The sequence below is a fragment of the Enhydra lutris genome, unplaced genomic scaffold (assembly GCF_002288905.1).
Source record: "Enhydra lutris kenyoni isolate GAN:26980312 unplaced genomic scaffold, ASM228890v2 scaffoldscaffold29, whole genome shotgun sequence".
Lineage (NCBI taxonomy): Eukaryota > Metazoa > Chordata > Mammalia > Carnivora > Mustelidae > Enhydra > Enhydra lutris.
The window spans coordinates 6770475-6786105 of record NW_019154113.1 but is presented as its reverse complement, the minus strand read 5'-3'; the positions used below and the strand labels follow the sequence as shown (position 1 = coordinate 6786105).

Genomic DNA, 15631 nt, shown 5'->3' with positions numbered 1-15631 from the left:
AAAGAGGTACAGGGGGAAGAAAACAAGAAAATGTGAACAAACTTTTACCAACACCCTTGCTGGTCAGTTCACTGCTGTAAGTCCAAGAGACAGCCTTCCAGGTCAAGTCCTTGTGTTGTTTTCCAACCTCTGTCATACCCACATGACTCCTGCAATGTTGCCACGTGTACTATTACTTGTTTTCCTTAAGTCAACTTGCCTATTCTACTTACAAAAATGGGTTTTAAACATCCTGTCATAACAGTAAATCACAACAGTAGCCTCTTTCCTCAAACGAAGACTCCTTTCAAAATCAACCCAGAATGATTCAAAGTGGTCACCTGTACCCCACTCAACATCACCATGCCTCATCCCAGGCAGGGTAGGGTCCATGGGCTCTGTTTGGGGAATCAGAGCTAGCTGGTCACACCAGAACACAGGCAATCACTGTGCTGTTCCGCTAAGGTCCTCTCCGCTGTGCCCACCACATCCCACAAACACTGGGGTCCAGGGGAGGAAAGGCAGAGCCCTCTGGGGCAGGAGGCATGGATGGTAGGCCCCAAGTGTGGCCAAAGCACTGCTCGCTTAGGGCTCAGTCCCCTTCCTCCATCATAAGGCAGCTGGGTCTGCCGCAGCATCGTGATAGCTAATTTTATGTGTCAACTTGACTGGCTCACAGGGTGCCCAGATATTAGGCTATTATTTTGGGGTGTGTTTGTGAGGGTGTTTCCAGATGAGATCAGCAATCGAATCAGTAGAGTGAGTTAAGATGATGGACAATGGCCCTCCCTAATTGTTGGGCATCATTCCAATCCACCGAGGGCCTGAATAGAACAAAAAGGTGGAGAAAGAGCTCTCATTCATTCACTCTCTCTCTCTCCTTCCCTCCATCCCTGCCTGACTGCATGAGCTGAGACATCAGTCTTCTCCCCTTAGACGGGGACTGACATCCTCATTACCCCTGGTTCTCAGCCCTTCAGACCCAGACTGGAATTCACACCAACTTTCCTGGACCTCCAGCTTGAACATGGCAGATCCTGGGACTTCTCGGCCTCCATAATTGCAGGAGCCAATTCCTTATAATCAAGCTCTTCTTGGAGATGGACAGGTTGGCAGATAGGTGGATGGAGAGGTAGATAAACACTTTAGTAATTCTGTCTCTGGAGAGCCCTGACTAAAACAGCACCCTTGGCCTCCTACCCTCACTAAGGTAAGACGTTATTCAGGAGCCACAAGACCCTCAGTGGCTTCCAGAACACTCTTGGCTGGCCTGTTAGTCATCTCAGGTCCCCAGCTTACTTCCTCCATAATTATTTCTGTGATGCTCTGGGTGGAGGAGACCAAGGCAGCCCTGGGGTGAGCTGTGGCCATACCCACATCTTCGCCTACAGTTGCTCAGACCAGCTAGCCAGATGTATGGTAGTGTAAGTCTCTGCGGAGTTGGGAGAGAGCCTTCAGAGCACCCACAAGGAGCACCTCACTGTATGGAGATGGAAACCTGCCCAGGGGTCTGTGGCTTTCCACCCCAGGGTCAGGGGGGCAGAGATGGGCTAGGTCACAGTCCCCTGACTCTTGATACAATTTTCCCTCTTACTCGATCAAGAATATTCCCATTCCCAAATTAAACTGGGTCAATTAGGTTCCTAGCTCCAAATCCCCCAGAGGAACAATCTAGAAAATGGGCCAGAGTGATGAAAGAGAAGGAGAGAAGGGAATCCAAATCACAGCTGCATAGTGATCTGTCTCTAGGGACATGGTCCCCAGGGTTTCCTAAATCCCCTCTCCCAGGGGAGATTACGGAGGGGCTGGCAATGCTGAGAGGGAGCATGGGGTCTGGGGCATGGATGGAGGAACCAGCCTGGACTTGTGTTCCTCCCCTGCAAGATTTGCTCCTTAGTCAGTCAGTCAATGCACCCTCCCTTGGGAAGCTGGGTTGGGGCATCCTGGGACCCCCTGCAGTGGAGCGCAGAAGGGAGGAAATGTGCTGAGTAAGAAAAATAAAATGCCATCAAATGTCAAAAATGAGTCAGGCTTAAAGAGTCCTGCCCTGGGGTGGGGGGTGGGGGGGGCACCTTTAAAGAGACAGAATTGAAATCAGGATCCTGAAGAGGCATCTGCACCCCCTTGTTCACTGCAGCATTATTGATAAGAACAATGACACGGAAACAAAGAGCCTGTCCACAGATGAACAGGGAAAGGACACAGGGAATATACATGCCATGGAATATTATTCAGCCTTAAAAAGGGAAATCCTGTGACCAGCAGCAACATGGCTGCAACGGGAGAACATTCTGCTGAGCAAAAGAAGCTGGACACGGATAAATACCACAGGATTCCACGTATGTGCGGCACCTAAAATAATCAGACCCCTAGAAGCAAAGAACTGAATGCTGTTTACCAGGGGCTGGGGGAGGGGGCCGGTGACAGTCCGTGAGTGAGTTCTAGAGATCTAACGTACAGCAGAGCGCCTCCAGCCAGCCACACCAGGTATCATACACCTGAAACTGGTGAAGGGGGTGGATCTCAGGTCAGGAGTTTTTACACCAATATAAGGGGCACAGGAAACTCCTGGAGGTGACAGGCCAGACCATTACCCTGATAATGTGGTGATGGTTGCACGGGTGTGTGCATATGGACAAACGCACCCAACTGTACACACTAAATATGTGTAGTTTCATGTGTGTCAGTTTACCTCAATGAAGCTGTTTTTAAAAGAGAACTGGGGCGCCTGCGTGGCTCAGTGGATTAAGCATCTGCCTTCGGCTCAGATCATGATCCTGGGGTCCTGGGATCAAGCCCTACATTGGGCTCCCTGCTCAGCAGAACGTCTGCTTCTTCCTCTCCCTCTCCCCCTCCCCAGCCTTCATGCTCTGTCTCTCTTGCAAATAAATAAAGTCTTTAATAAGAGAGAGAGAGGGAGAACCAAAGGGAACAATCTCCCCGCTTCCCTGAATGGGAAGGATGTGGGCCACATGAATGGGTGTACGAAAACCAAGAAGGCAGGGTTGCCTTGACCAGCAGCACACCCGCTTCCCTTTCGAGACCACATCTTCAAAGCTCTCAACCCGTCGAGGGTCTGGGGAGGAAGCAAGGTCTCCCACTTTCCCCAGCAGCAAAGGGAGGCAGGGTGCACTGCACTGAGTCTTTATTTTTGCATTGGAAAGCGCACAAGGTTAATGAGGAAATGGGGAAATCTGGAACCTGTCTGCAATGCCTGGACTCCCAATGAAAGCTAAACATCTTTTCCTTTAAAGCACACCAACAAAACAGATTCACAGAGGCAGGTATGTGCAGTCTGCACTCTTGTTTCTTTCACTAATAAAGCTCAGTGTTCCCAATGACAACTAAAGACACCCCTCCCCGCCAACAGCCACACCGGGCCTCTTTGGTTTCTGCAGGAAAGCCGGCGGGTGTCCACTGCCCTGGGACACCTCCTTGGGGCTGCAGTCCTTGGTGAAGCAGGCTTTGATTTGTGCAAGGCTGCCATCGTGTGGCCGCCGCAGGTATTCTCCGAAAACTGCCCAGAGGGAGAGGGGGCGTGCTCTTTGCAAACCAAGATTGAGATCACCCTTGTTCTGCCACCAGCTGGAATGGGGGCTGCAGACATAGATTAAGAGGAAAATCAAGTTCTAATGTTGCCATCCAGGGCTGAGTCTTCCCCAGGGCACTCCCCGGGCCCTACGATGGAACTCAACTCTAGGCACACGGTGATTCCTCCAGTAAATGCGATAGAATGGTCTCACCAGTCAGGGCAGTAGGGAGGACCAAGATGTGAAGCAGCCCCAAGCACTGGCGTGGTCTCCGCTGGGTCATCCTGCGAGCCCCACCCCAGCCTCGGAGCTGTACACCCTCCCCGGGGCTCCTTGAACGCTTCTTGTGCAGGAACTGGGCCAGTACAAAACAAGCGCTTGGTCAACAGCACTTCAAGGTCTTCACCCAGGTCTCCTCAAGGCCTGACCTCTTGGCTCGCTCCGAAGCCCCATCCCTGCCTGGAGTTCCCAGAGAAGGAAAGGCCCCAAAGAGCAGCCTGAGTCCCAGGTTATGCAAGTGTCATGGGGATGTCTGAGCCTACCCCACATCAAAGCCACAATGTCCCCAGTGGAAAGCAAATTATTTCCCTTGTGGCCAGGAGCAGCAAGACACGGGTCGTGAGGCCATCGCAGCTGTTGGCATCACCCACCAGCGGGGACCAGTGAAGCACCAGCGGATGCCAGTGGGGCTGCAGGGCCAGAGTCCAGGTGTCCAGGTCCAATGCGGCCCTTTGCGGCCACGTGGTTGGGTCCCTGAGACCAGAGACATTGACAGGACAACTGTACACGTGAGCTGGTGCCAGTATAGGCAGGACAGGTCCAGGCCAAGAGGTGATGTCCCCTCCTTGCCAAGGCCCCTGTCCCAGGCAGCCCCAGAAATGAATACTCACTGAAGGAGGCCGCAAACGGCCCGAGTTCCACATACAGGGTTACGTTTAAGTAAGTTCCTTAAAGCGTTTCCTTGTGTAGTTTGTGTGGATTTAATTTATACAGATTTCTTTTTTTTTTTTTTAAGATTTGATTTATTCAACAGAGAGAGACACAGCGAGAGAGGGAACACAAGCAAGGGTAGTGGGAGAGGGAGAAGCAGGCTTCCCACAGAGCAGGGAGCCCGATGTGGGGCTCGATCCCAGGACCCTGGGATCATGACCTGAGCCAAAGGCAGATGCTTAACAACTGAGCTACCCAGGAGCCCCCAAATTTTTTCTTTTTAAAAAAAAGATCTTATTTATTTTAGAGAGAAATAGAGGACAAGCAGGGGGAAGGGCAGGAGGGGAGGGTGAAGAAGAGTCCCCGCTGAGCAGGGAGCCCGATGTGGGGCTGAATCCCAGGACCCCGGGATCATGACCTGAGCCAAAAGCAAGACTCTTAACTAACGGAGCCACCCAGGTGCCCTAATTTATACAAATTTTCTGAAGTTACTTTACAAATATAATATACACATTTATATGTATATGTGTGTGTGTGTGTGTATATATATACATATATATTCAATGACATGATTTTTACCTGCTGTTAGTACCCCAAGAATCCAGCAAACATTCCCCAAATCAAGCAAGTGTAGAACCAAGAAGGAATAATAACCATCCAAGCCTATTCCTGCAAATCACACTGAGCCAGGAAGACTGCACCACATTCCACCCAAGGACATGCCTTCTAATCCCATGAAGTTTGAACAGAGTCCGCTAAGACCAAGGGAGCCATCTGCTCAGTGCACACCTCACACAACCTCCATGAGCTGCCCACCAGTGAGCAGGTGCCACAAGTCGGGGGCAATGATGGCCCCGAGAGTCTGCAAGCTCTAGAGCTCATCTGCACACTGCCAAGGGTCACTGCTGGAGAGGTGACCTTATAGAAAGCCTGAGGAACACATTCAGGTAAGTCTTTCAGTTGCTAGGCCATTTGTAGGATTTTTCTTACAGGAAATTCCGCTTTCTGAGACGGTCTCATCTGATGCTGCGAATGACAGAAAGTCCCAATGCCTGGATGCTTGGTTGGGTGCTGGACTTGCAGACCATCCGTGGGCATTGCTGCGGTTTCCAGCTCTTTTTTCTTGCTTGGCCACAGTGACATATTGTGCCCTGTGTAAAATGGTGGAGATGGAGGGGGAAGAGGAAGGTGGCCAAGGAATTTCATGGCTTCTCAACATGGAAACCTAGATACCTAACATCAAAACTTCCAGATACTGACCATCTCTCCCTAGAAAGAGAACTAAATCAAAATTAACTTTTAGAATGTTTCTTGCAGAAAATGGGGGTTTTAGAAATTGTTTCATAATCTGTTACGTCCCTAAGGTTTCTGCAAGTAGCTGACCAGTTGGATTTCTTTCTTCCTCATCCCAAAGGGCATGTTCTGAAAGCCTTCCTGAACAAAATATCTGATGCTAAGAATGCCTAAAACCCCAGTCCCTGAAAGGAAATCTGTCTGAGGCCCCAGTAGGCAACAGTGAAGTCCATCACTACTGCCAGACCCCAAATCCATAAGGCAAGCTTCTGCAGGACCACGGACTCCCAACATCCTCTGCCCGCCTTGTATCTGGTTTTTCCCACTTAGCATAATGTGTTTAAGGGTTTTCCATGGTGTAGCGCATATCAGTATTTCATTCATTTTTATAGCTAAATACTATTCCGTTGTACGGATATAGTACATTTTGTTTATCCCTTTATCAGGCTTTGGGTCTGATTTCAGTTTGGCTGTTATCAATTATGCTGCTTTAAACACCTGTGCATGAGTTTTTGTGGCCACAGTTCTTCGGTTCTCTTGGTTATGCACCCAGAAGTAAATTTCTGGATCATATGGTAAGTTTGGGGTGCAGCAACACACAAGGCACTGCACCTCTCACAGGACATGGGCCTGGGATCCAGAGATGGCTTTCTTCTAAGTATTGACTGCTTTGTAGGTTTTTCTGTTATCATTGTATCATCAAACAACTTTCTCCCTAATAATGCCCTTTAGATGGACGGCATTTATAAGACACAATCATTACTGCTTCCACACCAAATGCACAAGCCACCAAAGAAAAGTAGATAAACCGTGCGTCCAGAATTCAAATTGCTGTGCACCTCAGAGGTCGCCATCAAGAACGCAAAGACACAACCCGCAGAATAGGAGAAATTATCTGCGAATGATACATGCGATAAGAGACTTGGTTCTGAAATATACAAAGAACTATTACAACTCAATAATACAACAACCCAATGAAGAATGAAAAGAGCCAGCAGACGTCATCAGCCGTCAGGGAAGTGCACGAGAAAACCACAAGGAGAAACGAGCTCTCTAGCACTGGGATGGCGGTTTGGCAAAAAGACAAAGAGCATCAAGCACTGGCTGGAGTTGGGAGACAGTGGAACCCTCATGCACTGCTGGAGGGAACGGAAAACGGTGTCATCACTTCAAAAGAGAATTTGGCAGTTCCTCAAAAAGTTAAACACAGAGTCACCCTATGCCCCAGAAACTCCATCTCAGGTATGTACCCAAGAGAACTAAACATGTCCACATAAAGACTTGTGCACAAACGTTCACAGCAGCATTGCTGGTAATGCCAAATCAATCTAAAAGCCCACTAATAGGAGGCACCTGGGGGGGTTAGTTGGTGAAGCAACTGACTCTTGATTTTGGCTCAGGTCATGATCTCAGGGTCGTGAGACGGAGCCCCATGTCAGGCTCTGCGCTCGGTGGGGAGTCTGCTGGCGATTCTCTCTCCCTCTGCCCCGGCCCCTTGCCAAGCTCACTCACACACTCTCTCTCTAAAATACATAAATAAACCTTTTTAAAAAATAAAAAGTCCTCGGGGCGACTGGGTGGCTCAGTGAGTTAAAACCTCTGCCTTCAGCTCGGGTCATGATCCCGGGGTCCTTGGGTGGAGCCCCGTGTTAGGCTCTCTGCTTGGTGGGGAGCCTGCTTCCCCCTCTCTCTCTGCCTGCCTCTCTGCCTGCTTGTGATCTCTGTCTGTTAAATAAATAAATAAAAATATTTAAAGAAAAAGAAATAAAAAGTCCATTTAAATTAAATTTAAAAGTTCATTTAAAAAATTAAAGCCCATTAATTGATAAAAAGGTAAGTGAGCAAAATGCAGTATATATCCCTACAATGGAGTATTATTCAGCTATAAAAAGAGGGAGGGGAAAATAAAATAAGATGAAATCAGAGACGGAAACAAACCATAAGAGACTTTTTTTAAGATTTTATTTATTTATTTGACAGACAAAGATCACAAATAGGCAGAGAGCCAGGCAGAGAGAGAGGAGGAAGCAGGCTCCCTGCCGAAGCAGAGAGCCCGACGCGGGGCTCGATCCCAGGACCCTGGGATCATGACCTGAGCCGAAGGCAGAGGCTTTAACCCACTGAGCCACCCAGGCGCCCCACCATAAGAGACTCTTAACTACAGGAAACAAACCCAGGGTTGCTGGAGGGGAAGTGGGGGGGGGGGTAACTGGGTGATGGGCGTTAAGGAGGGCACGTGATGGAATGAGCACTGGGAGTTACACACAACTGATGAATCACTAAACTGCACCATGGAAACTAATAATAGCCTGTATGTCAATTAATTGAATTTAAATTTTAAAAAACGAACAAAGAACTGATACAAGCTACAATGTGAATGAACCTTAAAAACATGACACCAGGTATGCGGGGGTGGCTCGGTCGGTTAAGCATCCAACTCTTGGTTTCGGCTCAGGTCATCATCTCAGGGTCCCGAGATCAAGCCCCATGTCGAGCTCAATGCTCAGCACAGAGTTGACCTGTCCCTCTGCTCCTCCCCCACTTTCTCCCTCTCATGAATAAAAAATGTTTTTTAAAAGAAAATCCTTAAAAGGGGCACCTGGGTGGCTCAGATGGTTAAAGCTTGCCTTTGGCTCAGGTCATGATCTCCAGGTCTTGGGATCAAGCCCCGTGGTTGGCTCCCAGCTCAGCAAGGAGTCTGCTTCTCCCTCTCCTTCTGCCTCTCCCCCTGTTTATGCTCTATCTCTGTGTCTCTCTCTCAAATGAATGAATGAATAAATTAAATAAATAAATAAATAAATACATCCTTCAAAAACATTATGCCAAGTGAAAGAACCCAGATGGAAATGACCACACACAGTATAATTCTACTTGTAGGACATGTCCAGAAAAGACAAATCTATATAGAGAAAGTAGGTTTGTGGTTGCCTTGGGCTGAGGGTGGGTGTAAAGGGAGAGACTACTAATAGGTACAGGGTTTCTTTTGCAGGTACGGATTGTGGTGTTGATTGTACAACTCTGTCAACATACTAAAAACCATGGAATTGTATTCTTCAAATGAAATTAACTTTATGGTTTGTAAATTACTGATTTAACAAAAACAACACAACACACATGCATACACACGCTTTATGGGCATTCCCCACACAAGCTACATGGAAAAGAACACTGCACATGGCCCCAGACCCAACCCAACTGTGTCACTGGCTAGAGTGACACTCAGAGCTCCAGTGTTTCCTTCTAACTCTGCAGGGTTTGTCTTTACATCTTTAAATGAACTACACCAACGCCATCAGTTCTTCTCCCTTGGGAGGATGCTTTTATTGAACAGTGACTTCATCAAACCCCTGAGACATTTTCATCAGTTCATTTCCATATAAACACAAAGCACCAGCCATTCACCCGGAACAGTGCCAAGTTCACAGCAGACACCGAGTCACACATTGAAGATCGTGTCTGCTGTAGAGTGCCCCTTGGTTGCAGAGTCCACTTTTATGGCCTGTGCCTCCTTCACAAGGGGCCCGCATGCACTGGGGGACTTCATGAGGTCTCCTTATGGAGCTCTAAACTCTACTTCTTTCCACTGGACTCTTCCCTCTAATGGGTGAAAGACAGACAACTCCAGGAGAACACTCCAGAAGAGAACCTTTCAGAGAGAAGAGTTTGAGTCCAGTAAACACCTTTCACTTATCTATATAACCCCCGTGCCCAGCACAGAGATCAATCCTGAGCAAGCATGCTGAATATTTATTATACATCAGGATGGATGGATGGAGAGAGGGATGGATGGAGAAATAAACGGGCCAATGTGGGCAGATGGATGGACAGACATGTAGGTAGGTGGATGTGATGGATGGATGGATGGATGGATGGATGGATGGACGGACGGACAGATGGATGGATAGATGTCAGGATGGATGGAAAGACAGGTGGGTAGATGGACAAATGAATGGAAGAACGAACAGATGATCAGAGGGGTGGATGGACAGATGTGGAGAGATGGACAGTTGAGTCCATCAGATGAATGGATGGGCAGGTGAATGGACAAATGTGGACTGATGGATGGAGAGACAAGCAGGTAGATAGATGGAGGGATGGCCTGACAGCTGGGTAGATGGGTGGATGGACAGATGGCTGGGTGGACAGAGAGATGGAGGAGTGAATAAGTAACAGGTCCCATCCAATGTGCCCTCTGACCACTCAGGGAAACATCAGTACCTTGTCAGCACAGGGTGCTGATGGTCTCCTCTCCATCCCCAGGCTCCAGGATGGGCTTTACTATAAAGAGCTGAAACTGTTCTCCATCCATCTCTAGGATCAAACCACAGAGGAAGAGAAGGAAGGTGTCACCCCTGACCCCCGGGGTGATCTGTTACCATTCATTCCCCATAGTTACTGAGGACTAGCTCTACACTGGCACTGAGGACAAAAGGGGCAACTGAGGCGGCCCAGGGCTGACCCTGTGGGTGGCTCATGGAAATCAGAGCTGAGTGCCCAGTTCTTTGAGGTCACATGGGAAGGGGAGAAGGAGGTGGTCAGGAAGGGACTAGATGTCAGCCTGACTGACGAGCTCTGTGTGTGTGTGTGTGTGTGTGTGCGCGCGCACACGCAAAGATGGGGTGGGGGAAGGAGGGAGAGACAGAGGAGAAGGAGGACGGAAAGAAAGACAGGAGGACAGGAGGAGGGAGGGAGGGAAAGGCACACGCCCAGGGCAGAGCAAGTGTGTGAGTGCCGACCCCAAAGCAAGAGCACAGGTGTGTCTGAGACGGAAAGCCCAGGTAGCCGGGATACGGAAGGCAAGGCAGGCACGCGGAGAGATGGGAGCAGCTGTCAGCGCCTCAGGTGCTCCAGACAGTGATCAAGCCTCAGAGTGTTGTGCCCAGTGAGGAGATCAGAATTCCATTCACCCGCAAGTAGGGGCTGGGACTGGGCTGACCCAGGCTGGTTAGAAGGTTAAGAATCCTACTGAGCATCAGTGAGACTCGGCCAACTGCAGAGAATAGCAACTTCTGGGGAGCAAGCCCCAGGCCTCAGGAAGCAGCCCACACTGCGCCTGACCCTGTGGAAGGCCTGCCTGGCCTGTCCTCACCAGGGCCTTACAGGCAGGGTCCTGGCTCAGCTTCGAATCCCCAAGTGCATGCCTTGAGCAGGGGGCGCAGGCAGCTGAGGCCAGTGTCACAGCAGGGGCGGCCACTAGTTGCACAGTCACCTTGACCTCACGGCACCGAATGCTGTCTAAAGGCCAGCAGCACAATATCTGCTCCAGTGGCTTCCCCTCTGAATGAGGTGACGGCTAAGATCCTGATGCCCACCTGGAGGCCACCTTGAGCACCTGCTGTATACTAGGCCAGACATGGGCGGGGCGCTAAGAAACGGTATGCACCAGGCAGTCCCCACCACCGTCCTCGGGGAGCTTCCACTCCAGCTGAAGCTTCTCTGGAAAAGAAACGAGTCTCCCTAGAAACCCGTCTGGTGTCTGTGGTCTCACAGTGACGTCTGGGGTAGGGCGGGTTGTGGGGGAAGGGGGTAAACCTGAGACAGATTTCTGCAGCGCAGACCAGAACAGGCGTAGCCCTTCTCAGAGCTTCACGGCGCTTAAGAAAGAGGCATATCCACGTGGTTCTAGTACAGTCTCTACCAATTCACCCAGGTAACAGAAACCGTATTAGGTTTAACAAACACACTTCTGAGATCTGAGCCCAGGAAAACGGCTGCTTGTACCTGCTTATTAGATCTCTGTGCTTGAGGAATAAAGCACTTTTATAGGCTTTCTATCACCTGAGCCCACAAAACAAGCCCGAGGTGGGCAGGGTCTGTGCCGTCCCTTTCTCCTCAAAGGACAACACAGCAAGGGCAGAGGCCAGCTGCCGGGTGTGCGAGCACGGAGTGACGGAGGCAGTGCTCACGCCCGTGCCCCCCAGAGCCCAGACAGGCCCCTCGAGGAGGCTCGGGTTTGCCCCCAGGAGTCAGAAGCTGGGCCGCAGATGCTTCTCCTGGGACTCCCAGGCCAGCCCCGCCTCCACCGCTGTCCTCTTGGCCTCCTTCCCCTCCGGCTGGGCCCCACAGGCTCCTCCAAGCCACCCCGCTGCTGTTTCTTCCACTCCGCAGTCTGGATCGCTCTTTCTCTCCTCCCGTTCTCCACGAGTCCTCTCCTGAATCAGAAAACAATCAACACAGCTTTCCGATGCTGCCATAAGGGGCCTGTCGGGTGTCCTGGCTGGGCGTTTGCACATGCTGTGTGCGCAGATTCAGGCCAGATGAGCCGGGCTCCAGCGCCCCAGCCAGGCATGGGGACCCCGTATTTTGTTCATCAGATGCTCTGAGGACCTTTTACTGGTGGGAATGTATTTGCTGGCAGGAACTGAAGAGCCCATCCATGGAGATCAGAGAAAGAGCAAAGCAAGGAAGCACTACTTTAAAAGGTGGCACTCTTAAACGCCTGAGTCTGTGGACTTCCCTGGACCCCTGGCCGTGGCTGTGACATCACACCGAACACCTCCTGCTTCCTCTAATGGCCTTCAAGGCTTACGAGCGAAGTTGGGGACCAACAAAGAGGTAAAGCACAATACTCTCGCTTCAGTGGTCTGGAAAGGCTGTCAATGAGTCCCTTTCTCCATTGCAAACCAAGGAAAAGGAGAGCCCTCTTCTGTCAGCTTTTCTAAAGCAATCCAGCACTTACTGGGATAGCTTATGCCTTTGATGTTGAGTCCTCTATCCCTGTACCATCTACTTTCCAAAATAAGCAGTATTGCTCACAAGTTGCAACTGGAAGTTCTGGAGTTTAAAATTATTAACAACTTTTTCGGACTTCAAGAGCAAAGACCCTTCCGTAGCAGAAAATGGACGTTACCAGAATTGCCCTGTATGGGCAAGGGTCTGTCTTGGCTTCAGGAAAACACTTAATGGAATCACATCGCTTCAAAGTCTTATAAAACATTGAACAACAGATAATGGGCCACGAATTAATACTTAGTCTCTGTCCTTATTCCCAGTTCTCTTCTCCCACCACTCTGAGTTCTACAATAATCTAATGCCATATTCCATTTTCTAGCATCGGGGCTCGAGGAACAGAGGAGGAAAAAAAGACATTTGTCCACACATTTGCTCTGCTTAAAAGATGCCGGTCCATGGCAAAATGTGAAATTCAGGTTTTTCAATATTTCCTTACCAGTGCAAGGTTACAGCTGATTCCCCTGTGCTCTGTTCAGTTCTGGCTTCATGAGAGCTTGTCAAGCTTGGAGAAGAGGACCGTGAAAAGTCTAATTACAAAGGCCTCTCCTCCTACCGCTGGACAGAGCCCTGAGTATGAATCAGCGACCCACTGCCATGGAGAAGCCCAAAGCCAAGGTGATTAGGAAGGGGCCCTGCAGGTTTAGAGCTCCCCTGAACAAGCACGACATGATCGCTGGGAAAACCGTTCCTAGAATGACACATTCACGACCATACCTTCTTGCCTTCTTCGGACTGTCCGGGTCCCTCATCTGGAGTAGTCTGCCCTTTACTGCTCACACGGTCCTTGGCATCTCCTGGGTGAGCTGCCCTCCCCAAGCAAGAGAACAGGATGAGCAAATGGGGGTGGTTCCAAGGGAGTGGACAATCAAAAGATTCATAATACACCGGGGACCCCTCTAAAAGCACTGATCACCACGACCCAATTTTATCCTCTTGACTTACAATATGATACCTGCTATAGTGCCCTCCAGAGGACAGAGAAACCTGCCAGGTTTGGGGAGACGGGAATGACGGTTCTACTCAATCACTTATGAGCTGGAATACGATCTTTTCTTCCATTATTCAGACATTAAATAGAGTCCGTCTCCAGTGCTACTCTTGGTCCTTCTCCATGCTCACTGGCATTTTTACTCACAAGAGAGCCCATAATCACACTTTTTAATTCAGTTCCCCTAACCCTCTTACCAAATCAGTCCCAACTTAGAAAGGGATGACTTTCTTATCCCATTGTGTACTTTCCTATACCCCATAATCTCTATGTGGAGGTATGTGTGTGTTAAGACGGCATTCAGATCCTTTAGAAAAAAAAAATAATCGGTTCCCCATTTGAGCTGAAAATGCAAATGAAACACATTTTGCAGGGCACCTGGGGGATCAGTCAGTTAGGCATCTGACTCTTGATCTCAGCTCAGGACTTGATTCAGGGTCGTGAGTTCAAGCCTCACACTGGGCTCCACGATGGGCATGGAACTGACTTAAAAAAAAAAAAAAAAAAAAAAGGCAGGGCGCCTCAGTGGCTCAGTCATTAAGCGTCTGCCTTCAGTTCAGGTCATGATCCCAGGGTCCTGGGATCCAGCCCCACATCCTGCTTGGCAGGAAACCTGCTTCTCCCTCTCTCACTGTCTCTCTCACTCTGTCAAGTAAATAAATAAATAAAATCTTTAAATTAAAAAAAAAACACTTTTCAAATAAGAATATATTATTTAGTTGTTACCTATATACATAAATTATAAAGTTTATTTACAGACTTTATGAATTAGCCAACTTTGGTTTGGCAAAACTGAGTAAGAAGTATTTAAAAATACCCACATACTTTAGTGCTGTCTTGGAGTTTCTATATAATGCCGTAATGGATGCCCACGTACTTCTCTTTGCAAAAATGTAAGCTCATAAATGAGTTCAGAGACTCAGCCAGCCTTATTCACCACTGTATCCTTATTACCTCTACCAGTGGCCTGTCATTGATAGGTCCTCCATCACAGTAATCCACTGAATGAATGAGAAAATACATGAATGAATGAATGAGGCAATGAAGTAGACAATCCATTATTTTCTACACTTTCTGGTGTGTGAAACTACATTTTTATGTGGTAGGGACCAAAGCATGCTAGAAACTACAAAATGTTAACTTGTATTTTATCCCTAACCAATAAAGGTCTGGTATCTTTAAAAATGAATGCTCTAACTTGGAAGCGTCAGGATGAGAATCTGAGAAGCAACCACACAGGTAGGTCAAGGTAAGGTACCATCCATGAGTGACCACACAGGACGCAATAGATGAAAATGGCCACTAGAGGGAGCCACATGACCTTTCAAAGAGCAGCATTAGGAAAAACCCATCCAGTATGGTGGTTCTGCTCTCAGTACTTCCCACCATAGTTCACCACCATAAAATTGCACTATATAATGTCCAACTCACCAGAACAAGCTGAGATAAAGTTAGAGTTGCAGTTTGCTAGGATTCAGACTTTTAGAAAAATGACTCCACCTCCCAGCTCAAATATTTCACATCCTTTTGTGTACACTCCAGCATTAAAAATTAAATATAAATAGAGGAAAACTATTTCCCCTGTGGATGACAATTGAATCTATTAAAAAATGCACCTGGAAAGAAGGCAAAACTATAATCTAAAGAATGAAAAAATTTATTTTTAAAGCTGTGGGCAATTACTTCCCGTCTCCAGCCACATTTTTGTAAAGCAACTTTCAACTGCTGGAGCATTCAATTTCATCTCCTCCAGTAAAGAAACTTAAGGCATGGGCAAGCTGAGAAGTCATACCAGATAGAATTATGATCCTATTGGTCAAGTTTCAAAGGCTTCATATGTCACTGAGTGTAGGAAGAAAAACATTTCCCACAAACGCCTTCTCTCAAAAGTTCTGAAAACCCTGTAAATATTTTCGGGGCCATTAAAAGCCACAGATGTTATCAACAGGCAAGATCCATGCAAGCTTTCAAAGACCTAGTCCATAAAGGTCGTTGCTTCAAAAATAGATTTTGAAACATTTGAAAGGAGCACAAGTTAACTTCCCTTTGGAACCATGTAAAATGTCCATGCCTTACTGAGAACGTAAAAAGCAATTGGCTCCACTGGCTTTTCGCTTACAGTTCCATCTCTACACCACATGAAATTGTAGGAAACCTCCAAAATAACAGCCAGAAATAA

The 15631-nt window shown here is 48.3% G+C and overlaps 1 protein-coding gene across 1 annotated transcript in view; it reads right to left on the bottom strand.

Moving 5' to 3' along the window:
* Nucleotides 1-11210: 11210 nt before the first annotated feature.
* Nucleotides 11211-15631, bottom strand: part of LOC111152640 (family with sequence similarity 169 member B) — a 65172-nt gene continuing 60751 nt past the window's right edge. The window contains 2 exon segments of the mRNA XM_022511179.1: nt 11211-11884; nt 13179-13267. Of these exon segments, the coding sequence (XP_022366887.1) occupies nt 11699-11884; nt 13179-13267 (275 nt within the window). The 3' untranslated portion in view covers nt 11211-11698.